General features: G+C 53.0%; 1 protein-coding gene across 9 annotated transcripts; it reads left to right on the top strand.

Annotated features, from left to right (window-relative positions):
* The first annotated feature begins 1,526 nt into the window (after positions 1-1,526).
* Positions 1,527-21,131, top strand: LOC109781397 (uncharacterized). Of its 9 annotated transcripts, none has more exons than XM_073503683.1 (13): positions 1,533-2,617; positions 2,874-2,978; positions 17,886-18,252; positions 18,369-18,539; positions 18,619-19,015; positions 19,097-19,227; positions 19,351-19,426; positions 19,508-19,746; positions 19,832-20,018; positions 20,123-20,244; positions 20,320-20,571; positions 20,648-20,723; positions 20,798-21,131. In XM_073503683.1, the coding sequence occupies exons 5-11, from the start codon at positions 18,881-18,883 to the stop codon at positions 20,507-20,509; spliced, it is 1,080 nt and encodes a 359-aa protein (XP_073359784.1). In that variant the 5' UTR covers positions 1,533-2,617; positions 2,874-2,978; positions 17,886-18,252; positions 18,369-18,539; positions 18,619-18,880; the 3' UTR covers positions 20,510-20,571; positions 20,648-20,723; positions 20,798-21,131. The 9 variants fall into 9 exon arrangements, with proteins under 9 accessions (XP_073359790.1, XP_073359789.1, XP_073359787.1 ...); XM_073503684.1 differs by having other exon boundaries at positions 20,123-20,248; XM_073503689.1 differs by having other exon boundaries at positions 1,527-2,617; positions 17,917-18,252; positions 18,619-19,227; positions 20,123-20,248.
* The last annotated feature ends 5,793 nt before the right edge of the window (positions 21,132-26,924 follow it).

Raw genomic sequence — 26,924 nt, 5'->3', positions numbered from 1 at the left:
ACAAAAATTAGAAAGGCTTGTTTTGTACTATGTTGAATGCTGCACTTCCTCTATTTAAGGCTTTATTTGAAATGCACAATAACAAAAACACACTTAATATGAATCAGAGACCCCTCAACTTTATTTTAATATGAATCAGTGGGAGTAACTTTTTTCTTAATCATATGTACATAGACATGTTTGTTAGTTCATCCATTTCATGTAGTCTATATTAAAATATTCGAAACTTTTTGAAGGGAGGGAGTAGTAGGGAAGCACCGCTGCTCAAGCAAGCCGCGACGATCAGCCATCTCAAAGGTAGAAATTCAGAATTGAGATGGTGAATCTTATCAATTGGCAGGCTATGCATGATGTGCTTATCTCACACAAGGATACGGACAAAAAATCACCAAATCAAGCATGACGTGCTAATCAGCCGGACCTGGGAGCCTCGTCGAGTCCCGCTTGCCCCGCTCATTCGGCTGCCGCCTGCTGTTTCGGACGCAACGCACGCGGGCCGCCGGTATACTTTCCATCTCGTCGAGGCGGGGTCTTTGGCGCCACGCGAACGAATGGAAAAAACAGCGGTAGAAGCGCCTCAATGTTTCAGCGGTGGAATGTACTACTCCCTCCGTTGCAAAATTCTGCAAAATTCTTGTCTTAAATTAGTCTAGATATGGATGTATCCAATACTAAAACATGACTTGATACATCCGTATTTAGACAAATTTAAGACAAAAATTTTAGGACGGAGGGAGTACCTCTCTATTATAATATAAGATGTTTTTGTAGTTTAAATTAAATTGTAAAAACATCTTAAATTTTAGTACGGAGTGCGTATCATAATTATTTTTGTCACGGCATTACCAAATCTGGTTATCTTGAAAGCTCGTTTGTGTTTAGGCGTTGAGAATCACTTCAATTATTTAGAATTCAAAACCATTCATGCATGGAAAGGACAAAGGAGACATAACTTCTTAATCGGAGGTTAACAAGAGAAGAAAAATGGTCCTAATAAAATGTGTCCTCCATACTGCGGCCGAACAAAAGAATCATCAGCATTCAGTTTCTTTTAGTTCTCAAAATCTATAGCATTGATTCAGTGACACACAAATTCTAAATGTGCACCAACCGAACCTTGCTATAAATGACGACATGAACCTTGGAGCAAACATAGTGCCACACTAACGAGAGGACGCAAGAAGGAGGCGGAAGTTCTTTCCCAAGATTAAGACCATTTTTTTTCTAGGATGTGTATCGCAGATCAGAGGACCATGACTATTAATTTCGAAAGAATTCGCAGCTCATCGGCTTAAGAGGTGTCGGGAACAGGTTCATTACGGGGGGCTCACATGCACATCTCTATCTCTATCTCTACTATTCTCTACTACCTAAAAGAAACGTAAGGTTTCTTCTTTCCTCTTACGTTTCGTCCAACCTCCTCGTGGTAGTTTTGCAAAAAGCCCCCTCAGTTCACAGGAAATCAACCCGCAGTCCCTGTTTTAGTGGCATCCAGAAAAAACGTTTGACTTTTAAAAAAAAAACCTATAGGCATTTCAATTCAGTCCGCAGTCCTTTCCTTTCTCTTATCCACTCTACGCCGGCGGCTACGCCCATTCCGTCGTGCGCCGGCGGCCGCGGTGCCTCGCGCGGGAGGATGGACGGCGCGGAGAGGCGCGATCGCTCCCGAGCTCCTGTGCCCACGCCTCGCGCCTCCTTGCACAGCTCCGGCGGCCACTCGCCACACGCCGTCGCCGGCGACCACAAGCAGCGACCATCGCACCTCTACGCGCGCCACCCCGAGGCCCCAGCCACGCCGCGCCGCCGTCCTCCGCAATCCCGGCCTCCTCCTCAACCTCGCCTCTCCGTGCGAACAAACGGCGTCGCCGGCGGCGGCCACGACCACCGTGCTTGAGCTGACGGGCGCCGACCGCACGAGGCTCATCTCCGAGGTGTTCGCCGTGCTGGCCGACATGAGCTGCAGCGTCGTCGATGCCAGGGCGTGGTCGCATCGCGGCCGCCTCGCCTGCCTCGTCTACCTGCGGGACGAGGATGTGGCCGCCGCCGGTGTGGACCGCATCGAGGCCCGCCTCGCCCCCCTCCTCCGCGAGACTCGGAAGCCAGCGGCGGCGCCGTGGCTGCCGTCCCCGCCGGCTCCGTCCCGCACGCCGACCGGCGTCTCCACCAGCTCATGTATGCCAGCGGCGACCAGGAGCGCGCATTCCCAGCTCCCCCGGTGTCTGTCAAGAGCTAGGCCGAGCGCGGGTACTCGGTGTTCAACGTCCATTCCACAATCATCTCTTGTACAGTGGCTGAGGAAGATCCAGGAAAGCAAGAGCTGCGCAAGAGGGGGCAGGATCAGGAAGAAGCACGGTGATGGAACCTTAGCAGTAGACCAAATGCAGACATGTACATAAGGGGATCCGATTACGATTAGATGATGCAGACCGTGTCCTTGTCCAACAAAACTCAATCGAGTGTTTGACCCGGATTGTTCTTTTTTGCTATAAGAAGGAAGAGTACTACGCTGGAATCTCCATCACGTTAATTGTCGACGAAACATCCAATGTTTTCGCCGAGTTCGCAGCAGGAAGGAGCTCCGAGTTCGCCAATGTCTGCTGCGGTGTCTACACCAGAGGTATGCTTCTCCTTGAACCCTGTTAACACGTTATGAGGATCCATGGCCTCTTCTTCTATTTCTTCAGTGCTACCATCTTGCTCGTCAGAGGAAACTGGTGCAGTTTCTGCTGCATCTTCCTGACACTGGTCCTCAACCATCTTGTTTTGCTCTTCGTTCTGAAGATCCATGGCCTCCTTTTCCAATTGTTGAGTGGGTACAGCAGTTTCCATATCATCACCTAATTGGTTGCAAACAAAATTCTCATCTGTTTCAGATACGACAGTTAAGAGCATCACGGGAGGAAGAAGCTCCGAGTTTGCTGGAGGTACAGAAACATCCGTCCAGCACTCCAATGTCGCCTACGGCATCTACACCAGAGGTATGCTTCCACTTGACCCCTGTTAACAAGCGCCGTGAGCAGAGTAGACATCAGCCAAGTCCAACATTTGATTCAGCCATGTATGCACAGAGTGTCAATCATCATCCAAATCCATACATTGCGTTAATTTTCAGACCCTCTAGGTGATGCTTTTTCATGTCTAGAATTGACCCTCGAGGTGATGCTTTTTCATGTGTAGAATTCAGCATGTTAGGCAAGAGTGTCAATCAATCTACTATAATATCGGACATGAGAGACCAGTCCAATTTTTCTTCACTACCTCGGAATAAGGAGCTCAAGTCTGTAGTAGCAGGATCTCGGAGTAATTGGCCACGGGTAGCCACACCGACTACCCCTGGCTCTTCAGAAAATTTATCAGGCCTTTGGGCCTTCAAGCACTCCAAGCATTTGGGCCGCCTTCCCCGGCCGGCTACCACTAAAGCCGACTCCCGGAAGGCGACCCAGCCTCACCGACTCCAAGAAGCCGGCCAAGAAGGACGCCGACTCCTAGAAGCCGGCCAAGACCACAACCACTCCTACATAACGGCGACATGACGGGGTGTGGCCACAGTGCGGCCCACGACCCCCTAAGCCCGAGGCGGGCATGGCTACAGGAGGCCGTACGGGGGGATGTCCCCCGTGCGGCCGGGCACTATAGCCACGCCAGCTACGACGTCATCCACGACCCACTCCTGTACGGCCCAAGGACTGCGGGCCCCTTCAGCCAGAGAGAGGCGTGAAGGCGGCCCGGCTTTTCCTAGTCGGCCAGGAGCATAGCCGGCCTCCAGAAGCCGGCGACTCCCTTCCTCGAAGCAGGAGCCCCATTAAGGAGACAAGACGAGGTGAGGCTACAGTGATAGCCCCCGATGCGGATCACTGTAGCCACGCTAACCTCGACAAAGCCCTCATCATCAGAGGCGCGGCTACAGTAAGCAGCCGCCGACAAGACCCTAGGCGGTGGGGCCGGCCTGTCGACCGAGGAGCCGGCAGCCGGCGGGACCCACCAGCCGGTGGGACCCAGCAGCCGGCGGAGAAGCCGGCAGACGTAGACACTGACGGCCGGGGCCAGTCCCCAGTCGGATTACTATTGTACCCCCGGGGGTAGGCCTATATAAACCCCCCGGAGCACCCATGCAAAGGGTTGGCACCTCTGCATGTTTGGCTTCCAAGCATAGCACACGCACACACACCATAGATAGAGAGAGAGGCAAGAGCTAGCCTTGTTCTTCCTCTCCCTTGATCCCAACAGCTCTAGGAGCGATTGTAGCTACTCGTTATCGATCTAGAGATCATGCGGAGACCCCGCAGAGCAGGACTAGGGGTGTTATCTCCTCGGAGAGCCCCGAACCTGGGTAAGATTCGCCGGCGTGCATGTCTTCGCCTCATCCCGTTTCCAGGCACCGGCGACGTTTTATTAGCTCCCACAATGATAAGCCATCCCTTGGCATATGTCGCACCAACCACCCGACATTTGGCGCCCACCGTGGGGCCAGGTGCACCGTTGTCCGGAGACCTGTTCTGGACGGGAACCTTCTTCCTTCCCCGCGAGCGCAGCCAGCCTGCTGCGCCCGATGGCGTTTGCCCCGACGCGCTGCAAGGCGTCGACGACGCCTGCGCAGCGAGCCGCCTCGCCGATCTGCTCGGCGAGACTCGCATCTCCGACGAGCCTGCGTCCGACGCAGGCACCGATTACCCCGAGAGCCGCCTCGTCAGCCTCCTCGACCAACTTCACGTCTCCAGCGAGCCTGCTGCGGACATGGAGTCTGTCGGCTCCACCGACCCGATGCTCATCGACTCCGACACCGCGTCGCTCGACGCCTACCCCTCCGACGTGGTGGTCTTCGACGACCCACTCCCTCGAGCTGACAGCGGCAGCAGCGCTGTCACCGAAGTGCTGGTCATCAGCCACGTCTCCAACTCGGGCGGGAGCGCCCGCGACGCTCAGCAAGCGGCGATGCACGACCTCTCCATCCCCATCCCAGCCGACGCCGACGCCGAGACCCTGGAGGCACGCCGTCTTGCCCTCATCACGGAGAGCAAGAAGATAGCCTCGATGAGACGCCTCGCTGAGGCCCACCAGCGCGAAGTCGACCGCGCCGCCTTCGGGACGCCGCCGCCCAGCGGTCCGAGCCGAGCCGGCTTCGTCCAGAAGCGCGGCGCAGCCGTTGCCAGCATGCTGGGCGCAGATCGCCCCGTCTACGCCACCCCGCTCGAGAATCTGCGAGCCGCTCAGGCGGCCGCAGAGGAGCTCAATGGGCTGGGGGCCGATGAGCTCCCCTACATGACAAGACGGATCCAGCAGCTGATCGACGCGGCTGCAGAACGGCACGAAGCCGGCGCCCGTGCTGATAGCCATCCCCCGCGCCGGGAGCACGCCGCGACGTCTCGCTCGCCGACTGCGAGCGGCACGCGCCAGAGGAAAGATAAGGAGCCGGCTGCCAGCCGCAGCCGGACTCGCATCACTATCGAGCGCGATGCGGATGGCCGCCCTCGGGCGGTTGAACACCAAGGAAACCTGCCGCCTCCCCCGCCTCGAAGAGAAAGACGCCTCACTCCGCCGCCCATCATGCATCCGACTCTTGGCGACCGACTCGGCCGCCGAGAAGGAGTCGGCGAGAGTGACGCCCGCCACAGGATCGACCGCCTTGCTCGGTCCTTGGCGTTAGAAGAAGAAGACGATGTTGGCCCGCCATGCTTTGGCCCCCGCATCCGCGACGAGCCCTTCCCCAAAGGGTTCTCGCTCCCCAGAGACACACCCAAGTACAACGGCTCGGTGAAGCCGGAAGATTGGCTCATCGACTACTCTACAGCCGTCAGCATCGCCAACGGCAATCGGCGCGTCGCCGTGAAGTACGTCCCCTTGATGCTGCAAGGGACGGCGCACACGTGGCTCAACAGCCTCAAGCCATACAGCATCAACAGCTGGCTGGACTTCACCGAGGTTTTCGTCCGCAACTTCACCAGCACCTACAAGCGGCCCCCCAAGCCTCGCCAGCTCTCCCTCTGCGTCCAAGGGCCCAACGAGTCGACCCGCGACTACCTCACGCGATGGGCCGAGCTCCGCAACTCCTGCGAGGGAGTGCACGAGGTCCAGGCCATCGAGTACTTCACTGCCGGGCGCCGAGAGGGCACCCTCCTCAAGCACCGACTCCTCTGCGACGAGCCGGCTACCCTCGATGAGTTGCTGATCACCGCCGACAAGTATGCCACTGCCGACTCCTCCATGAAGACCGAGCTCCGAGTGGACGCCTCGGGGAAGGTAGTCGCTCCGGCTCCCAAGACGCCGGCTGGCGACCCAAACCGGCGCCCCTACCAGAACGACCACAAGCGCAAGGGCCCCATGCCGACTTCCTCCAGTCGGCAGGTGGCCACAGTTGAAGACGAGCAGCCCGAGGAGCGGCCCGCTCCCAAGAAGAAGGGAGGCCGGCCGCCCTGGCAGCCGTCCTTCTCCTACGAGCAAGCACTCGATGCTCCCTACAAGTTCCACAGCGGCGCGAAGCCGTCCAACCATACAACACGTAAATGCCACTGGCTCACCCGCATCACCAAGGGCGAAGGGATGGTGCCGCCTCCGCCTCCCGGCCCGCCGCCTCCAGCTCCCCAACAGCCGGCGGCCCGGCCTGCGGTCGGCGCCATCCAAGACGAGTTCCCCGAAGCGCACGACGCCTACGTCGTCTTCACAAGTCAAGTCAACGACAAGCGCAGCCGACGCCGGCAACACCAAGAAGTAAACGCAGTCGCTTCTAGCACCGCCGAATTCATGCACTGGTCGGAAAAGCCCATCAGCTGGAGCCAGGCCGACCACCCAGAGGTGATGCCTTCGCCTGGCTCCTATGCTATGGTCTTGGACGTCACCCTTGCGACGGAGAGGCGAGCTGCCAGATTTTCCCGCGTCCTGATAGACGGCGGAAGCAGTATCAACATACTGTACCGCGACACCATGGACAAGCTGAACATCAAAGCAAAGCAGCTCATGCCGAGCCGCACTGTCTTCCATGGTATCGTACCCGGCCTATCTTGCTCTCCAATCGGCAAGATCAAAATGGATGTTCTCTTCGGAGACAAAGATCACTTCCGCCGGGAAGCAATATGGTTCGAGGTGGTGGACCTGGAGAGCCCCTATCATGCGCTACTTGGCCGACCTGCTTTGGCCAAGTTCATGGCTGTGCCCCACTATGCCTACCTGAAGATGAAGATGCCGAGCTCGAAGGGGATCATCACGGTAGCCGGCGACTACAAGAAGTCCATCGAGTGTGCCATGGCCAGCAGCCGGCTGGCCGAGTCCCTCGTGGTGGCCGAAGAGAAGAAGATGTTGGAGCGGGTTGTGGCCATGGCCGGCAAGCAGCCGGCCTTGTCCCCCAACCCCAAGGACTGTGATGCGCAGGGCTCCTTCCAGCCCGCGAAAGAGACAAAGAAGATACCTCTAGACCCGGAACACCCGGAGAGGTTCGCCGTAATTGGGGCGAACTTGGACAGTAAATAGGAAGGCGAGCTCGCCGACTTCCTCCGTGAGAATCGAGACATCTTTGCATGGTCCCCAAAGGACATGCCGGGTGTCCCGAAGGATTTCACCGAGCACAAGTTACATGTCCGAGCTGATGCGAAGCCGGTCAGGCAACCCCTCCGCCGACTATCAGAAGAGAAGCGAAGAATCGTGGGAGAAGAGATAGCCCGGCTCCTTGCAGCCGGCTTCATCATGGAAGTGTTCTTTCCAGAATGGCTTGCCAATCCAGTTCTAGTTTTGAAGAAGAATAACAAGTGGCGCATGTGTATAGACTACACAAGTTTGAACAAGGCCTGCCCAAAGGATCCGTTTGGTTTGCCACGGATTGACCAAGTGATAGACTCCACAGCCGGATGCGAGCTGTTGTGTTTTTTGGATGCATACTCAGGGTATCATCAGATCAAGTTGGACCCGGCTGACCGCCTGAAGACTGCCTTCATCACACCCTTTGGAGCTTTCTGCTACCTGACAATGACATTCGGCTTGAGAAACGCCGGTGCCACTTTTCAGCATTGCATGCAGAAATGTCTCTTGAAACAACTCGGCAGAAATGCCCACGTCTACGTAGACGACATTGTGGTGAAGACAGAGAAGCGCGGTACCTTGCTGGAAGACCTGAAGGAAACATTCGCCAACTTGTGCCGATTCCAGATCAAGCTCAACCCCGAGAAGTGCGTGTTCGGAGTGCCAGCCGGCCAGCTGCTAGGCTTCCTGGTCTCCGAACGCGGCATTGAGTGCAACCCTGTCAAGATCAAAGCCATCGAGAGGATGGAGATTCCCACCAAGCTGTGAGATGTGCAGAAGTTCACTGGCTGCTTAGCCTCCCTGAACCGTTTTATCAGCCGACTAGGAGAGAAGGCCCTTCCCCTGTACCGACTCATGAAGAAGTCCACTCACTTTGAGTGGAATGATCAAGCCGACCAAGCCTTCCATGAGTTGAAGAAAATGTTGACCACTCCGCCTGTCCTGGCCGCGCCGACTGAAAAGGAGCCCATGCTCCTCTACATCGCCGCGACAAGCCAAGTCGTCAGCACTGTTGTTGTGGTCCAGCGCCCGGAGGAAGGCCGAGCCCAGCTGGTCCAGAGGCCGGTCTACTATCTCAGCGAAGTACTATCTAGCTCGAAGCAAAACTACCCGCACTACCAGAAGATGTGCTATGGGGTGTACTTCGCTGCCAAAAAATTGAAGCCCTACTTCCAAGAGCACCCCATCACGGTCGTGTGCACTGCCCCGCTCGCCGAGATCATAGGCAGCCGGGATGCATCCGGCCGGGTGGCCAAATGGGCCATTGCCTTGGCGCCCTACACGATCTTCTATCAACCCCGCACCGCCATCAAGTCGCAAGCATTGGCCGACTTCCTCGTCGACTGGGCCGAGACCCAGTACTTACCACCGGCTCCCGACTCCACCCATTGGCGGATGCACTTTGACGGGTCCAAGATGCGCACTGGCTTGGGAGCCGGCATCGTCCTCACCTCTCCCAAAGGCGACAAGCTCAAGTACACGCTGCAGATCCACTTCGCCGCCTCCAACAACGTGGCCGAGTACGAGGCGCTCGTACATGGGCTCCGGCTAGCCAAAGAACTCGGCATACGCCGGATCCTGTGCTACGGCGACTCAGACTTAGTGGTCCAGCAATCATCTGGCGACTAGGACGCCAAGGACGCAAACATGGCAAGCTACCGATTCCTCGTCCAGCAGATGAGCGGATACTTCGAAGGGTGCGAGTTCCTTCACGTGCCAAGGGCCGACAACGACCAAGCAGATGCCCTAGCACGGATCGGCTCCACCCGACAAGCCATACCGACGGGCGTCTCCCTCCAGCGCCTCCTCAAGCCGTCCATCAAGCCGTCTCCAGAGTCGGATTCCATCTTCGTACCGCCTGCGCCAGAAACAGCCGGATCCGGCTCAAGAAATCCCGCAGGCGGCGCGGGGACTTCGACGACTGCCCCGGGGACTGACGTAGTCGCACCCGGCCCAGGGACTTCAGAACCCGGCCCGGGGACTGCAGCAGTCGGCCCGGGGACTGCAACGACACAAGAAGCGGTGGACGACTCCAATGCAACACCCAACCCACCCACCCGAGTCATGGTGGCCACGTTAACAGCAGAAGAAGTCACAGCTCCCTCATGGGCCCAGCCCATCCTCAAGTTCCTAGTCAGCAGAGAGCTGCCGGCTGATGAGATCGCAGCAAGACTAGTGCAACGACGAGCTGCAGCATACACAATAATCAACAGGGAGCTTGTGAAGCGCAGCGTCACTGGAATCTTCCAGCGCTGCGTCGAGCCAGAAAAAGGAGTGGCAATCCTCAAAGACATCCACCAAGGCGAATGCGGCCATCACGCCGCCTCAAGATCCCTCGTGGCCAAGGCTTTCCGCCATGGGTTCTTCTGGCCGACTGCCTTGGAGGATTCTAAAGAAATAGTCAAGACCTGCAGAGGATGTCAAGTCTTCAGTTCCAAACAACACCTGCCGGCTTCTGCCCTCAAGACCATTCCCCTCACCTGGCCCTTTGCCGTCTGGGGACTGGACATGGTGGGCCCTTTCAAGACGGCCCGCGGTGGCTTGACACATCTACTCGTTGCTGTGGACAAGTTCACAAAGTGGATCGAAGCAAAGCCGATTAAGAAGCTGAACGGGCCGACTGCCGTGACATTCATCACCGACATCACTACTCGGTACGGCGTGCCGCACAGCATCATCACCGACAACGGCACGAACTTCGCCAAAGGCGCACTGGCACGTTTCTGCGCGACACAGGGCATCCGACTGGACTTAGCGTCTGTTGCCCACCCGCAGTCAAACGGCCAAGTCGAGCGAGCAAATGGACTTATCCTCTCCGGCATCAAGCCCCGATTGGTTGTACCACTGGAGCAATCGGCCGGCTGCTGGCTCGAAGAGCTGCCGGCTGTCCTCTGGAGTCTGCGAACTACACCCAACAAGTCAACCGGCTTCACTCCATTCTTCCTTGTGTACGGTGCCGAGGCTGTCATCCCAACAGACATCGAGTTCGACTCGCCTCGGATCACCATGTACACGGAGGAGGAAGCCAAAGAAGCAAGAGAAGACGACGTCGACCTACTGGAAGAAGGCCGACTGTTAGCCCTCAGCCGGTCCGCCATCTACCAGCAAGGCCTGCGCCGCTACTACAACCGCAAGGTCAAGCCAAGATCCTTCCAAGAGGGCGACCTTGTGCTCCGGCTGATCCAGCGAACAGCCGGCCAGCACAAGCTCTCGGCCCCTTGGGAAGGCCCCTTCGTCGTCAGCAAGGCACTCGGCAAAGACTCCTACTACTTGATCGACGCGCAAAAGCCAAGAGCACGCAAGAGAGACGACTCCGGCAAGGAGTCGGAGCGACCATGGAACGCAAACCTCCTAAGACGATTTTACAGCTGAAAAGCAGTATGTACCACGCTACCCCTTTTGTATTAAGTTACAAACCAACAGGCCCCCCGAACAGTACTCGGGGACTGCCTTTTATTTATCTATGAATGACGAGTGTCATATCCATGAATGTATTATTACATTTTGAACTCTTGTCCGGCACCGGGTCCGACTAGTCGGCCCGGGGACTGGCCGCCTTGAGCTATATCTTAAGTTCTTCCCGAAGTCAGCAAAGTAGTGTGCCGGCTCCCAAGTCCTCCCTTGTTGAAAGTCGCAGCTCAAAGAACTGACTGTCCGACTAGCAAGAGGAAAGACAGAAAAGACGCCCACACGAAAAACGGCTAAGGAACAACTAACCCATATAGCAAAGAGACGGCCTCCATATACGCCTGCCGGCTGTCACAGCAGCCGGCTGGCCGGCTTCCTAAAAAGCTTAGCTTAAATCCGGCAGAGCTAAAAGTACTTCCCCCTCCCCAATCGGCCAGGCACTCCCCGGCTACAGATTGCAGAGCAACTGTTTGACTGGGGAGGCGGCAACCAAGGGAGGGCGGCAAAGGAAAAAAGCAGAAGGACAAAAAGCCAAAGCACAAGGAAAGACCGATTTCATAACTTTATATATAAAGCCGCTCAAAGGCTGGCAACAGACTTGAGTTTCAATACACCCAGTGGGTGGAATTGTGCAGACTTAACCAAATATTGTTCAAAAGTAACAAGACAGGGAAATAAAAGAAAGAAGACTAAGGTGCGACTTGGAGGCCGAACGGGTCGGTGAAGGCAGCTCGCCGGCTGAAGGAGTGGCCGCCTAGCTGGTTCCGGCTTGACCACCTCCCGCGGCAGGAGATGCACTCGCACGTGACGTAGTGCTGGAGGCGCGGTAAGGCTGGCCGGCTACTCCACCAGCCGGCTCGGCGTCTTCACCCTCCTCCTCCTCTTCGCCCTCATCGCTGGAGTCGATCTCCTCCGCCGAGTCCTCGCCGTACGCCGGGTCCAGCCCGAACCAATCTTCCGGCTGGGCGACTCCATTGTCGTCCACCTCGGGGGCGAAGACGTTGGTGTCGGTGTACTCGGCGATCGCTGAAGCCCGCCGAATGATGGCCGGCCACGCCGACTCCAGCTCCGTGTCGGCTTGCTGCCGCCAGGTCGCCAGCTAGTCCAGGTTCAGGCCGGGATACCAGGCCTTGACGAACTCCAGCGCCCGCCTGGCGCCGGAGCGAGCCGCTGACGCCTTCCAAGCCTCGAAGCGGCCGACGGCCACCTCCAGCCAGTCGGCGGTCCGGCTGGGAGTGCGCGGGACCACTTGGCCGGGCCAGAGGGCGGCCAAGACCGCCGACCCGGCACGCTGAAGCCGGCGGAGCAGCCTGTGAGCCGGCTGGATGCGAGCCTGGATCGCCAGGAGCTGCTCCTCCAGCGAACGGCCGACGGTTGGCGAGATCTCGAAGCCGGCTTGCCTCTTCGCCTGGCGACGGGCTTCGACGGATTGGTTGGCGGCAGTAGAATAGCCGGGGAAGTACTCTGTGCGAAGAAGAAAAGGAAAGAAAAACACCAAAATCAGAAAAACAAGTCGAATGGCGGATGGCAAGAAAGGACGAAGTGGTAGATGACTTACCGTCAACCAGGTCCTCAATCTGGCCATAGCCAGAGACCAGAGTCTGCTTGACCTCTGCCCAGCCGGCCGCCTCCGTCTCGAACTCGGCCTGAAGGGCGGCCTCGCGATCCTGCGCAGCTTTCAGCGCAGCCTTGTGGCCTTCCTCCTGGTCGGCCAGCTTCTTAACCAGGCGGTCGCGCTCCTGCACCAAGGCGGCGAGCTCCGCGTCCTTGGCATGAAGAGCAGTCTGGGACTCCCCCAGCTGTGCCCTCAGACTGGCGTTGGCCGCTGCAGAGATAGAAGAAAAAGAAGAACAATAAGGAATGATCAAGGAAGATCCGAGCCGACTGCTCAGCAGTCGGCCCGAATCTCGGGGAATACACCCAGTGGGTGCGCTGACGCGCCCCCACATGAGATAAAGATCAAGTTACATACCTCGGCTTTCGGTGAGATCGACGGTCTTGTGAGCCAGCTCCCGAGCCTGGGAGTTGAAGGCGGCCGCTCGGAGGTTATGGTAATCCTGCAAAACGGACAGAAGACCGAAGTGAGAACAAAGCAGCAAAAACAAAATCATCAAGGAAGATCCGAGCCGACTGCTCAGCAGTCGGCCCGAATCTCGGGGACTACACCCAGTGGGTGCGCTGGTGCGCCCCCACGAGAGAAATCAAGAACAAGATGAGAATACTAACCCGGATGGCAGCCCGCGTGGCGAGGAATTCGTCGGTGAACTGCCTCAGCGCCGCGGCTTGGCCCTGAAGCCGGGTCCGGACGTCTTGTGCAGCGATGTTCACCACGGCTGTCCCTCCGCCTGGCGTCCACCCTGAGGTAGCGCTGGCCGCCTCCGCGTCTCGGGCCGACGAGCTAGAGCCCACGGCCGGCCGTGGCTCCGACGCCGCTTTCTGCGGCTCCGACGCGGCCTTCCCTGCGCGCCGGCTTGGCGGAACCCGGACCGCCACCTCAGCTCCCGCGGCCGGCTCGCCTTCCGCCGACTGTGCGGGCGCAGGCTCAGTCTGGCCGCCTTGGGCCGCCCCAGTCGGAGGAGTCGGCCCCGGCGCCTCCCTCAAGAAGATGACATCGTCGCCGCTCCCTCCCAGATCCGGCTGGGAACCGCTGGCTCCCCCTGGCGAGGGATCCGCGCCCTCGGGCGCCATGGTGCGCAGGGGGGTGACCATCAAGGCCTCCCCTGCCGCCGCTTCGGCCTCGGCCTCTGCCTGGGCCTTGGCTGCGGCCTCGGCGAGCGCCTTCGCCGCCTCCTCCTCCCGAGCTGCCTGGGCGGCGGCTGCCCTCCGTGCCTCCGCCTCCCGCGCTTCCTGCTCCTCCCGCGCTTCCTGCTCCTCCCGCACCTCCCGCGCGTTCCTTTCCGTCGCCTCCAGGAGGGCGGCACGGGGATCTACACGGCGGGTGGTGCTCCCAGAGCCCCCTGGCGACTCCACAACGGAGCCGGCAGCCGCCCGCTCAAGTGACAGTGGAGCTCTGATCGTTGAAAAAGAAGACGAAGACTCAGAAAACCACCCAAGAAAAGAGAGAAGGACAGTACGAAGAAAGAGAGAACTTACGCCGATACCGTCTGCGGCTGCTTCACCACCTTGCGGAAGCGAGCCGCCTTCGCGGCGGCCTCTTCCCGCCTGGTAGCCGCCGCCCCACCCCTAGGCTTCTTCGTCCGGCTGCCGAACATGCCTTGGGTGGCGCGACATTTCTGGCCTCTACCTCGAGCAGGCTGCGCGCCGGAAGAGCCCGCGCCGCGTCCGGGGGCCGGCTGGCGGGGCGGGACGGCTTCGGCTTCGTCCTCGTCTGGCCAGTCCTCGAAGGTAGGCGAAACCCCGGAGCCGCCTGCTTCACCGCCAGCCGGCTCGGTGGCGTCCTCCATATGGACTGCCCCCAGGTCGGGGTCCTCCTGGTCGTGCTCGGTCCGGTCAGGGACGAAGCGGCGCTCCGCGTCCGCCCCGCCGGCCGGCCGAAGCAGAGGACTCTGTCAAAAAGAGCGAGCCGACTGAGTTAGAGTCGGCCCAAAGGAACTTGGCGACAAAGCTGAGAGAGAGAAAGAGAAAAAGAGAAAGGGAGCGTACCGTAGGCGGAGGATTGGCGCGGCTGTATGGCTCCTTGCCAAATTGCCAGTCGTCGGAAAGCTGGCAATTGGCGAGGTAGTTCACCATGTCGGCGGCGTCAGGCCGCGGCATCTCCTTGGTACACATCCGGCTCGGATCGAGCTGGCCGCTCATCTGACAGATCAGATGAGGCCGGCTCTGGAGCGGAAGGACCCGGCGCGTGACGAACGCGGCCAGGAGGTCGGGCCCCGTCAGCCCCTCCGACTGGACCATCACCCGCAGGCGGGCGATGGCGGCGTTTCCTCCCTGCGACAGCGTTACCGCCCGGAAGGACCACTGGGGCAGCCTCCCCGCCGGCGGGCCGGCTACGTAAGCCGGCAGGTTGAGGTAGTCGCCTCGGGGAGCGATGTTCCGCACGTAGAAGTATGACTTCTGCCACTTCTTCACCGATTGGATCAGCGTGATGACGGGGAAGGGGTTGTCGGCGCCTGATCTCCGCGACGCGATGAAGGCGCCGGTCTGAGCCGGCACGCCCCTCACACGCGTGCCCAGCTTCGACTGGAAGAACTCCCCCCAGAGCTCGAGGGTGGGGAGGACGCCGAGATAGCCCTCGCACAGGGTGACGAAGGTCGACAGCAGCACCACCGCGTTGGGGGTGAGGTGATGCGGCTGGAGTTGATAGAAGTCCAGCCAGGAGCGGAAGAAAGCTCTCACTGGCAGACCGAAGCCGCGCAGGAAGTGCGAGCGAAAGACCACCCGCTCGCCCTCCTGCGGCGCCGGCCTGACCTCCTTCTCCGGCGCGAGGCGGACCTCCACTTTTTCCTTGCTGGGCAGACGCCGGGTGTCGCGGAGGAAGTCGATGTGGTCGTTGTGGACGATGGAGCCATCCCAATCCCCGCCAAGCTGCTCAATGTGGGGAGGCATAGCGGAAGCTAGCATGGCGGCGGAGGAGCGTGCGAATGAAGAGCGCGGCGGCGAGGCGCTGTCGCAAGAACAAGCAAGGCGAGAAGGCGAAGGGAGTAGGAGGAGCGTGCGAGGGTCTGCCGCCCTCCACCTCCCCCTACTTATAGCCTCACGCGGCCGAAGAGGCCGGACGTGGGGGGGGGGGGGACGTGGGATTAACTGCGCCCACTCCCCCCACGTCTCGCGTTTATTACGCATAAGCGCGAGTCGAAACTGCCACACGGATCGTGCGGGCGGTTTCGGGATACGAAGGATCCGCGCCTGGGCCGGGGCGCGGACGTGGCGGGCCCCCTCCCTGCGGCGATGTCCCGTCATGCGCGTGGGCTGGCAGGCTTTCCGGCCACGTGGCACGCCAACGGCCCGAGGCCGGCCCGCGGCCCGGTGCATGAGCCTGCGGGTTCCCGCCCCCCGACTCCAGAAGAATTCGACTAAGGGCGGCGCGCCTGCACCAAGGCCGGCTCCTAGCTGCCGGCTTGTCACGATAGGAAGCTGATCGAGCTTCTCGAACCCCACTCCACCTCGAAGCCCAATCAGCTTCGGGGACTACTGTCGGAGTAATTGGCCACGGGTAGCCACACCGACTACCCCTGGCTCTTCAGAAAATTTATCAGGCCTTTGGGCCTTCAAGCACTCCAAGCATTTGGGCCGCCTTCCCCGGCCGGCTACAACTAAAGCCGACTCCCGAAAGGCGACCCAGCCTCACCGACTCCAAGAAGCCGGCCAAGAAGGACGCCGACCCCTAGAAGCCGGCCAAGACCACAACCACTCCTACATAACGGCGACATGACGGGGTGTGGCCACAGTGCGGCCCACGACCCCCTAAGCCCGAGGCGGGCATGGCTACAGGAGGCCGTACGGGGGGGATGTCCCCCGTGCGGCCGGGCACTGTAGCCACGCCAGCTACGACGTCATCCACGACCCACTCCTGTACGGCCCAAGGACTGCAGGCCCCTTCAGCCAGAGAGAGGCGTGAAGGCGGCCCGGCTTTTCCTAGTCGGCCAGGAGCATAGCCGGCCTCCAGAAGCCGGCGACTCCCTTCCTCGAAGCAGGAGCCCCATTAAGGAGACAAGACGAGGTGAGGCTACAGTGATAGCCCCCGATGCGGATCACTGTAGCCACGCTAACCTCGACAAAGCCCTCATCATCAGAGGCGCGGCTACAGTAAGCAGCCGCCGACAAGACCCTAGGCGGTGGGGCCGGCCTGTCGACCGAGGAGCCGGCAGCCGGCGGGACCCACCAGCCGGCGGAGAAGCCGGCAGACGTAGACACTGACGGCCGGGGCCAGTCCCCAGTCGGATTACTATTGTACCCCCGGGGGGTAGGCCTATATAAACCCCCCGGAGCACCCATGCAAAGGGTTGGCACCTCTGCATGTTTGGCTTCCAAGCATAGCACACGCACACACACCATAGATAGAGAGAGAGGCAAGAGCTAGCCTTGTTCTTCCTCTCCCTTGATCCCAACAGCTCTAGGAGCGATTGTAGCTACTCGTTATCGATCTAGAGATCATGCGGAGACCCCGCAGAGCAGGACTAGGGGTGTTATCTCCTCGGAGAGCCCCGAACCTGGGTAAGATTCGCCGGCGTGCATGTCTTCGCCTCATCCCGTTTCCAGGCACCGGCGATGTTTTATTGGCTCCCACAATGATAAGCCATCCCTTGGCATATGTCGCACCAACCACCCGACACAGGACTCGTAAGAAAATGCATTGACACATATATGTAGTAGAATCTGAATCTGTTAATCTGTTGAAAGATAAGGAATCTACTTGAAAGATAATGACAAGAGAGACCAGTCCAATTTTTCTTGTAAAGTGCATGTTGTTTAAACTCTTAAATGTTCATGTCTACCTCTGTTTCTTTCTCATTGAGTTTTGGTACATTTGGTATTGTTTGATATGCTATCTAATATAGAGTGTGTGGCCCCACTTCAAATGTGCATTAGGTTTTTTGAAAATTCGAAAATGTAAGGTGTATCTGGCTTTAACATTTTTTAGTAGAAAAAAATGTGCGCTTCATTCGACCAAAGATAATGTTCTTACTATCAGCTTTACATTTATTTTTTTAAAGAGGGACGGCCTCTCTGAATTTCATTTAACTGAAACCATAATATGTTATCAGCCATAGACTATGTAGAATAAAATGAGGGCTATGATCCAGCCAACGTGCTTCTGCGCCACTCACGCACAGTCATGAGTATCAATATTTGCTCTCCTGGTAGCAAAACGAATATCATTAGAAGACTTAAAAAATGGACTGCTTTGTGTTTCCATCTTATCCGCCATAGACTAGCCAAATTTGTCGCTGGATGGGATGTTTCCACTCAGAGTAAGAGTATACGAGACAATAAAACGGAGTGATATCTCTGGCGATTTTCTTGCTCCCTATCGGTAAACAAATCATATGAAAGCAATCATGTTTATGTAGGGAAGATAATCGCGGAGATTTCCCTATGTAGGGAAGATAATCGCCGAGATTGCAGGGCAGTTAAGGCCGCGCGTCACATGCAGGAAGAAATTCCCGAGTTCAGCGGAAGGGAAGTATAAATAATAAAGCAAGGCTGCTCGCACTACCCCATTGACGCCCTGCATAGGTCTCTTTCTTCTCTCTCTGGCCGATCCTTTGTGGGCACGTTCATCAGTCGTGGAAGAGAACCTGTATACGTTGGGGAAACGACGGCAGCCGGGACGGGCTCACCGGTGTAAAGCACCTCAAGGCCGTCCTCTCGGCGACGCTGCGCTACGGCCGCCGTTGCCTCTGCGCTCCACTCGCCATGTCCGTCGCACCCGCCGAGGTAAGCTCCTTGCATTCACGTATTAGCAACAAGCGGATCAGCTTCCACAGGCGCTATACAAACAACCACCACATTTTTTATTCAATTAAGCTGTACTTATGTCTATGCTGTTTCAGATGGATCTGAATGAGATACAAGAAAATGCATGTGCTATTAATTTTACTGAAATGAAGGAATACATCATGTCCTTCCCTAGCAAAACCAAGTTAGTGAATATCCATGACACAATCTTGACACGTCGAGATTTGGAATGTCTTTTAGAAGATGAGATATGGGTGGAGAGCGAGGTCAGCTAAAATATATTCCGATGATCATACTTACACACTTCAAGAATGTCTAATTTATTTGTTACTTTTTCTACTATAGGTCATAAATGCATATATTTACTGTCTAAGGGTCCAGGATAAATTTTGTACAGCGGGTGCACGTGTATTCTTGGAAACTACATATGATTCAGGAATACTTAAGCGAGATGGTGAAATTCCTATAAGCCTTGAGAGTCATCACCACATCGTTGAAAAGGTGCTTAAGTATCTACAGCATGACATGGTTAGACTAATTTTCCTACCTATGGTTCTATCATTTGTTATCAATTTGTTTACCTAGCCGGGGCAACGACTTGTATATTATGTGTCAGTTGTTCATTCCAATCAATATGAACCAAACGCATTGGTATCTATCTGTTGTCAATATCGAACAACGCGAGATACAAGTACTTGATTCTTTTGGTTCTCGAATGAGCCGAGCTGATCTACAACTTATGGTATGATTTTACTATATCTGTACTTGGAATTCATGCATTTAGTTTCACCTATATTATCATACTCTTTTTTCTATTTAACAGCTTCAGGGGCTTGAGGCGCATCTAAAGATTGCTTCTAAGATGAATGGGTTTAACCTAGGTACTTGGCCAGATATTGATGTAACTAGATGGACTATAAAAGAGTATATTCAAGATCGAATTCAATCTGATGGGTATGTTTGAAATCATCACATGAGCAAATGCGAAATGAGAGCAACAGTAACAATTATTGATTATTATTCAACAATTCCTTATGTTTGCTTATTACTAATGTGCCCAATTTTTTTAACCAATAGATCATCTTGCGGCTTGTTCATGCTACAATTCATTGAATACTGGATAGGACACAAACTGTCACATCCTGTTACACAGGTAATTCGTGAAGGATGACAAAAGTGTATTGCATATCTAATTCAATGTTGTAATATATTGATTCTAATTATTTTTTTGCAGGAAGATGTCAAACCCTTCAGGCAAAAAGTAGCAATCATTCTCCATGAATCAGATCTGAACGATATAAAAGGAACTCCTGAGTACCATAATCCAGCAGACGATATAATAGATACTGACGGTGTTGAAATATTGGACCCGCCACCTGCCATGGTTGTTCTGAGAATGCCACTTAATAAAAATGAGCTACTTTGCAAACTTCGAGGTCATATCATGTCCATTCATAATGCAGATTCCCGAGAGTAAGTCAACTTTCAAAATAACAATATCTGCATTTATGTATATTATTTTTTCACTATATCGTTGATGCTATGGTTTATTTGATAGGAAAGAATGGATGCGTAGCTCCAAGCCCTACCCACTAAGTATAAGTCTTAGACAACTACAAGACTTACTAAAGAATACACGGGCTATTGATGTCGACAGTTTTAACATGGTTGTTCGAGTAAATGCTACAGACGACATTCAATGGGCTAAAGACACTCCATATCACTATATGGATCTCAGATTTTCTGTAAGTTATTAAAATCTCATAATACTTATTTTTTACGGCGACAAGCACATATAATTGCAACCATAAACGCATAGAATGTTAATAATCCGTTACTTTCCTCTCAGATGATACTAAATGACTCTACACAAGATCCAAAACTCCGTTTACCATTTGATGCCCAACGCTACATTATTGCAAAACTATTTCATTGTTGGCCTGATATGTGCTTTGACGTCTCGGTGTGCAAGTTGGTAATCATACTTCCCATCTCTGTGTGTGCTTTTCACCCCCGTATTTTATTTCTAAAGCCTACTTCACACAGATTTTGTTGCCGTTTTGTACAACCGGTCGCTTCATCCTCTTCCTGTTCGACCTATTGGATAGAACAATCACTATACTCGACCCTCTTCCCCTATCGGATGCATGGAAAAAAGAATCCTTCACAGAAGGACATATTTAAGATTCAATGTATTTCATTCCATCTAAACATAGCATTAGCAATTCCTGTCTAGAATGATGATGTTTTTAGATGGCGTCGCATCATACCAATTGGAGTTCCAAAAAACCCAAACAGGTTATAACCTTAACATTCCAATTATTTGACCATATTTTCATCTATCATATTGCTAATAACATTTACTCCTATGCAGCAATATGTCTGGGTTTTTAGTTTTAAAGATTATGCGCACGTGGCATGATCATGAACATGGATTACCTGTTGTCCCGGTGAGTACTCTACATTCACCATTCATGTGTCCTTTTAGATGTGAGCCTTGCATGACAGCATAATTCACGTGCAGGACAATTATGACCTACGGAATCAGGTGTTGGTACACTTGCTGTCGTACAAGGACAATGAATGCGTAGAAAATATTCCACAAGTCGTGCGTGATTTGGTGAAGAGAATTGGGATAAACTTTTTTTAGTCGGAGAATCATATGTGTTATTTTATTACAACAGCGACGATCAATTAAGGCGCTTGAGGATATTGGTTATTATAAGGTTTCAGTAAGATGCATTGCTGGAGCAAAATGTAAGTTTAATTACCAAAAGCATACCGTGTGATGTTGCAAGTTACTGAAATCCTAGACAAATCTTGAGAAACCAAGAATGACATTACCACCTGTTCCTCCATCGATACCTGCAATATTTTGGTAATTATAACGAAATTCTGGGTGCATCAAAACTAGACTAAGTAGCAGAAAATAACTTCGGCTATTAGAAACATTTTGACATTGTGCAGATGGCACAGTATAAATCTATGATAATTTTTCACAGCATCCGGAGCTAAATGAAAGACTGCAGGCACAAACATATATGAACGCCTGAAGACTGATGTCTGAGATCCACAAATATAGACACATGTACATGCATGACTCACCAATATTAACAAGTCCTAGATCAATTCTTCTCTGACTATGATTTTCCTTGCAATTTACGCAAGATCAGGCTACTACTTATCACGAGATGTAAGCAACTAAACAAAATAAGGCTACTACTTAGTAAATGGGGAATTTGGCGGAAGATGTTAGTTTACCTGTGTGCCGTTTGTGATGTGGTTGGCCTCAACAAAATTCTGTCCGGCAACCCGGCAGGCAGGGGGTTAGCGAAGGGGTGTTGGAGCCTTGGAGGAGTGGAGACGCAGGGCAGTTGGCCGGCAACATAACGGCACGGCCGCACAGGCAGTCGTCGCCGATTGCTAGGGGGAGGGAGTGAAGGAAATATGCCCTAGAGGCAATAATAAAGTATTATATATTTCCTTATATCATGATAAATGTTTATTATTCATGCTAGAATTGTATTAACCGGAAACATAATACATGTGTGAATACATAGACAAACAAAGTGTCACTAGTATGCCTCTACTTGACTAGTTCGTTAATCAAAGATGGTTATGTTTCCTAGCCATAGACATGAGTTGTCATTTGATTAACGGGATCACCTCATTAGGAGAATGACGTGATTGACATGACCCATTACATTAGCTTAGCACCCGATCGTTTAGTATGTTGCTATTGCTTTCTTCATGACTTATACATGTTCCTATGACTATGAGATTATGCAACTCCCGTTTACCGGAGGAACACTTTGTGTGCTACCAAACGTCACAACGTAACTGGGTGATTATAAAGGTGCTCTACAGGTGTCTCCAAAGGTACTTGTTGGGTTGGCGTATTTCGAGATTAGGATTTGTCACTCCGATTGTTGGAGAGGTATCTCAGGGCCCACTCGGTAATGCACATCACTATAAGCCTTGCAAGCATTGTGACTAATGAGTTAGTTGCGGGATGATGTATTACGGAACGAGTAAAGAGACTTGCCGGTAACGAGATTGAACTAGGTATCGAGATACCGACGATCGAATCTCGGGCAAGTAACATACCGATGACAAAGGGAACAACGTATGTTGTTATGCGGTCTGACCGATAAAGATCTTCGTAGAATATGTAGGAGCAAATATGGGCATCCAGGTCCCGCTATTGTTTATTGACCGGAGAGGTGTCTCGGTCATGTCTACATAGTTCTCGAACCCAAAGGGTCCGCACGCTTAAAGTTACGATGACAGTTTTATTATGAGTTTATATGATTTGATGTACCGAAGGTTGTTCGGAGTCCCGGATGTGATCACGGACATGACGAGGAGTCTCGAAATGGTCGAGACGTAAAGATTGATATATTGGACGACTATATTCGGACACCGGAAGTGTTCCGGAGAAGTTTCGGATTAAACCGGAGTGCCGGAGGGTTACCGGAACCCCCCGGGGAAGTATTGGGCCTTAGTGGGCCTTGAGGGGAGAGAGAGGGCAGCAGCCAGGAGGTGGTGCGCCCCCTCCCAGAGGAGTCCTAGTTGGACTGGGAGAGGGGGGCGCAGCCCCCTTTCCCTCTCCCTCTCCCTCTCTTTCCTTCCCCCCTTCTTTTCCTAGTAGGACTAGGAAAGGGGAGTCCTACTCCTACTAGGAGGAGGACTCCCCCCCTCTCCTTGGCGCGCCCCATAGGCAGCCGGCCTCCCCCTTGCTCCTTTATATACGGGGGCAGGGGGGCACCTAAGAACACACTTGATATACGATAATTTTAGCCGTGTGCGGTGCCCCCTCCACCAGATTACACCTCGATAATACCGTCGCGAAGCTTAGGCGAAGCCCTGCATCGGTGGAACATCATCATCGTCACCACGCCGTCGTGCTGACGAAACTCTCCCTCAACACTCGGCTGGATCGGAGTTCGAGGGACGTCATCGAGCTGAACGTGTGTAGAACTTCGGAGGTGCCGTGCGTTCGGTACTTGATCGGTCGGATCGTGAAGACGTTCGACTACATCAACCGCGTTGTGATAACGCTTCCGCTGTCGGTCTACGAGGGTACGTGGACAACACTCTCCCCTCTCGTTGCTATGCATCACCATGATCTTGCGTGTGCGTAGGAATTTTTTTTAAATTACTACGTTACCCAACAGTGGCATCCGAGCCTGGTTTTATGCGTTGATGCTATGCACGAGTAGAACACAAGTGAGTTGTGGGCGATATAAGTCATACTGCTTACCAGCATGTCATACTTTGGTTCAGCGGTATTGTGAGATGAAGCGGCCCGGACCGACATTACGCGTACGCTTACGCGAGACTGGTTTCACCGTTCGGAGCACTCGTTGCTTAAAGGTGACTGGCGGGTGTCTGTCTCTCTCACTTTAGTTGAACCGAGTGTGGCTACGCCCGGTCCTTGCGAAGGTTAAAACATCACCAACTTGACAAACTATCGTTGTGGTTTTGATGCGTAGGTAAGAACGGTTCTTGCTAAGCCCGTAGCAGCCACGTAAAACTTGCAACAACAAAGTAGAGGACGTCTAACTTGTTTTTGCAGGGCATGCTGTGATGTGATATGGTCAAGACATGATGTGATATAATGTGTTGTATGAGATGATCATGTTTTGTAACCGAGTTATCGGCAACTGGCAGGAGCCATATGGTTGTCGCTTTATTGTATGAGATGCAATCGCCATGTAATAGTTTTACTTTATCACTAAGCGGTAGCGATAGTCGTAAAAGCAATAAGTTGGCAAGACGACAACGATGCTACGATGGAGATCAAGGTGTCGCGCCGGTGACGATGGTGATCATGACGGTGCTTCGGAGATGGAGATCACAAGCACAAGATGATGATGGCCATATCATATCACTTATATTGATTGCATGTGATGTTAATCCTTTATGCATCTTATCTTGCTTTGTTTGACGGTAGCATTATAAGATGATCTCTCACTAAAATTTCAAGATAAAAGTGTTCTCCCTGAGTATGCACTGTTGCAAAAGTTCTTCGTGCTGAGACACCACGTGTTAATCGGGTGTGATAGGCTCTACGTTCAAATACAACGGGTGCAAACAGTTGCACACGCGGAGTACTCAGGTTAAACTTGACGAGCCTAGCATATGTACAGATATGGCCTCGGAACAAAGAGACCGAAAGGTCGAGCGTGAATCATATAGTAGATATGATCAACATAGTGATGTTCACCATTGAAACTACTCCATCTCACGTGTTAATCGGTCATGGTTTAGTTGCTTTGGATCACGTAATCACTTAGATGATTAGAGAGATGTCTATCTAAGTGGGAGTTCTTAAGTAATATGATTAATTGAACTTAAATTTATCATGAACTTAGTACCTGATAGTATCTTGCTTGTCTATGTTAATTGTAGATATATGGCCCGTGCTGTTGTTCCGTTGAATTTTAATGCGTTCCTTGAGAAAGCTAAGTTGAAAGATGATGGTAGCAATTACACGGACTGGGTCCGTAACTTGAGGATTATCCTCATTGCTGCACAGAAGAATTACGTCCTGGAAGCACCGCTAGGTGCCAGGCCTCCTGCAAGAGCTACACCAGAAGTTATGAACGTCTGGCAAAGCAAAGCTGATGAATACTCAATAGTTCAGTGTGCCATGCTTTACGGCTTAGAACCGGGACTTCAACGACGTTTTGAACGTCATGGAGCATATGAGATGTTCCAGGAGTTGAAGTTAATATTTCAAGCAAATGCCCGGATTGAGAGATATGAAGTCTCCAATAAGTTCTATAGCTGCAAGATGGAAGAGAATAGTTCTGTCAGTGAGCATATACTCAGAATGTCTGGGTATAATAATCACTTGATTCAACTGGGAGTTCAACTTCCGGATGATTGCGTCATTGACAGAATTCTTCAATCACTGCCACCAAGCTACAAGAGCTTCGTGATGAACTATAACATGCAAGGGATGGATAAGACGATTCCCGAGCTCTTCGCAATGCTAAAGGCAGCGGAGGTAGAAATCAAAAAGGAGCATCAAGTGTTGATGGTCAGTAAAACCACTAGTTTCAAGAAAAAGGGCAACGGGAAGAAGAAAGGGAACTTCAAGAAGAATAGCAAGCAAGTTGCTGTTCAGGAGAAGAAATCCAAGTCTGGACCTAAGCCTGAAACTGAGTGCTTCTACTGTAAGCAGACTGGCCACTGGAAGCGGAACTGCCCCAAGTATTTGGCGGATAAGAAGGATGGCAAGGTTAACAAAGGTATATGTGATATACATGTTATTGATGTGTACCTTACTAATACTCGCAGTAGCACCTGGGTATTTGATACTGGTTCTGTTGCTAATATTTGCAACTCAAAACAGGGGCTACGGATTAAGCGAAGTTTAGCTAAGGACGAGGTGACGATGCGCGTGGGAAATGGTTCCAAAGTCGATGTGATCGCCGTCGGCACGCTACCTCTACATCTACCTTCGGGATTAGTTTTAGACCTAAATAATTGTTATTTGGTGCCAGCGTTGAGCATGAACATTATATCTGGATCTTGTTTAATGCGAGACGGTTATTCATTTAAATCAGAGAATAATGGTTGTTCTATTTATATGAATAATACCTTTTATGGTCATGCACCCTTGAAGAGTGGTCTATTTTTAGTGAATCTCGATAGTAGTGATACATATATTCATAATATTGAAGCCAAAAGATGCAGAGTTAATAATGACAGTGCAACTTATTTGTGGCACTGCCGTTTGGGTCATATCGGTGTAAAGCGCATGAAGAAACTCCATACTAATGGAATTTTGGAATCACTTGATTTTGAATCACTTGGTACTTGCGAACCGTGCCTTATGGGCAAGATGACCAAAACACCGTTCTCCGGAACTATGGAGAGAGCAACAGATTTGTTGGAAATCATACATACAGGTGTATGTGGTCCGATGAATATTGAAGCTCGTGGCGGATATCGTTATTTTCTCACCTTCACAGATGATTTGAGCAGATATGGGTATATCTACTTAATGAAACATAAGTTTGAAACATTTGAAAAGTTCAAAGAATTTCAGAGTGAAGTTGAAAATCATCGTAACAAGAAAATAAAATTCCTACGATCTGATCGTGGAGGAGAATATTTGAGTTACGAGTTTGGTCTACATTTGAAACAATGCGGAATAGTTTCGCAACTCACGCCACCCGGAACACCACAGCGTAATGGTGTGTCTGAACATCGTAATCGCACTTTACTAGATATGGTGCGATCTATGATGTCTCTTACTGATTTACCGCTATCGTTTTGGGGTTATGCTTTAGAGACGGCCGCATTCACTCTAAATAGGACACCATCGAAATCCGTTGAGACGACGCCTTTTGAACTATGGTTTGGCAAGAAACCAAAGTTATCGTATCTTAAAGTTTGGGGCTGCGATGCTTATGTGAAGAAACTTCAACCTGATAAGCTCGAGCCTAAATCGGAGAAATGTGTCTTCATAGGATACCCAAAGGAGACCGTTGGGTACACCTTCTATCACAGATCCGAAGGCAAGATATTTGTTGCTAGAAATGGATCCTTTCTGGAGAAGGAGTTTCTCTCGAAAGATGTGAGTGGGAGGAAAGTAGAACTTGATGAGGTAACTGTACCTGCTCCCTTATTGGAAA

Source organism: Aegilops tauschii, chromosome 7 (assembly GCF_002575655.3).
Source record: "Aegilops tauschii subsp. strangulata cultivar AL8/78 chromosome 7, Aet v6.0, whole genome shotgun sequence".
NCBI lineage: Eukaryota > Viridiplantae > Streptophyta > Magnoliopsida > Poales > Poaceae > Aegilops > Aegilops tauschii.
The sequence above is the reverse complement of the archived record's forward strand: the minus strand, read 5'-3'. Positions and strand labels throughout refer to the sequence as shown.

Bases quoted from the DNA above. Each gene is read 5' to 3' on its own strand.
- LOC109781397 (XM_073503682.1), top strand. From the start codon at position 18,881: ATGTGTCAGTTGTTCATTCCAATCAATATGAACCAAACGCATTGGTAT. The intron at 19,016-19,096 runs GTATGATTTTAC...TCTATTTAACAG, and splicing joins GAGCTGATCTACAACTTATG to CTTCAGGGGCTTGAGGCGCA. The intron at 19,747-19,831 runs GTAAGTCAACTT...TTTATTTGATAG, and splicing joins CATAATGCAGATTCCCGAGA to GAAAGAATGGATGCGTAGCT.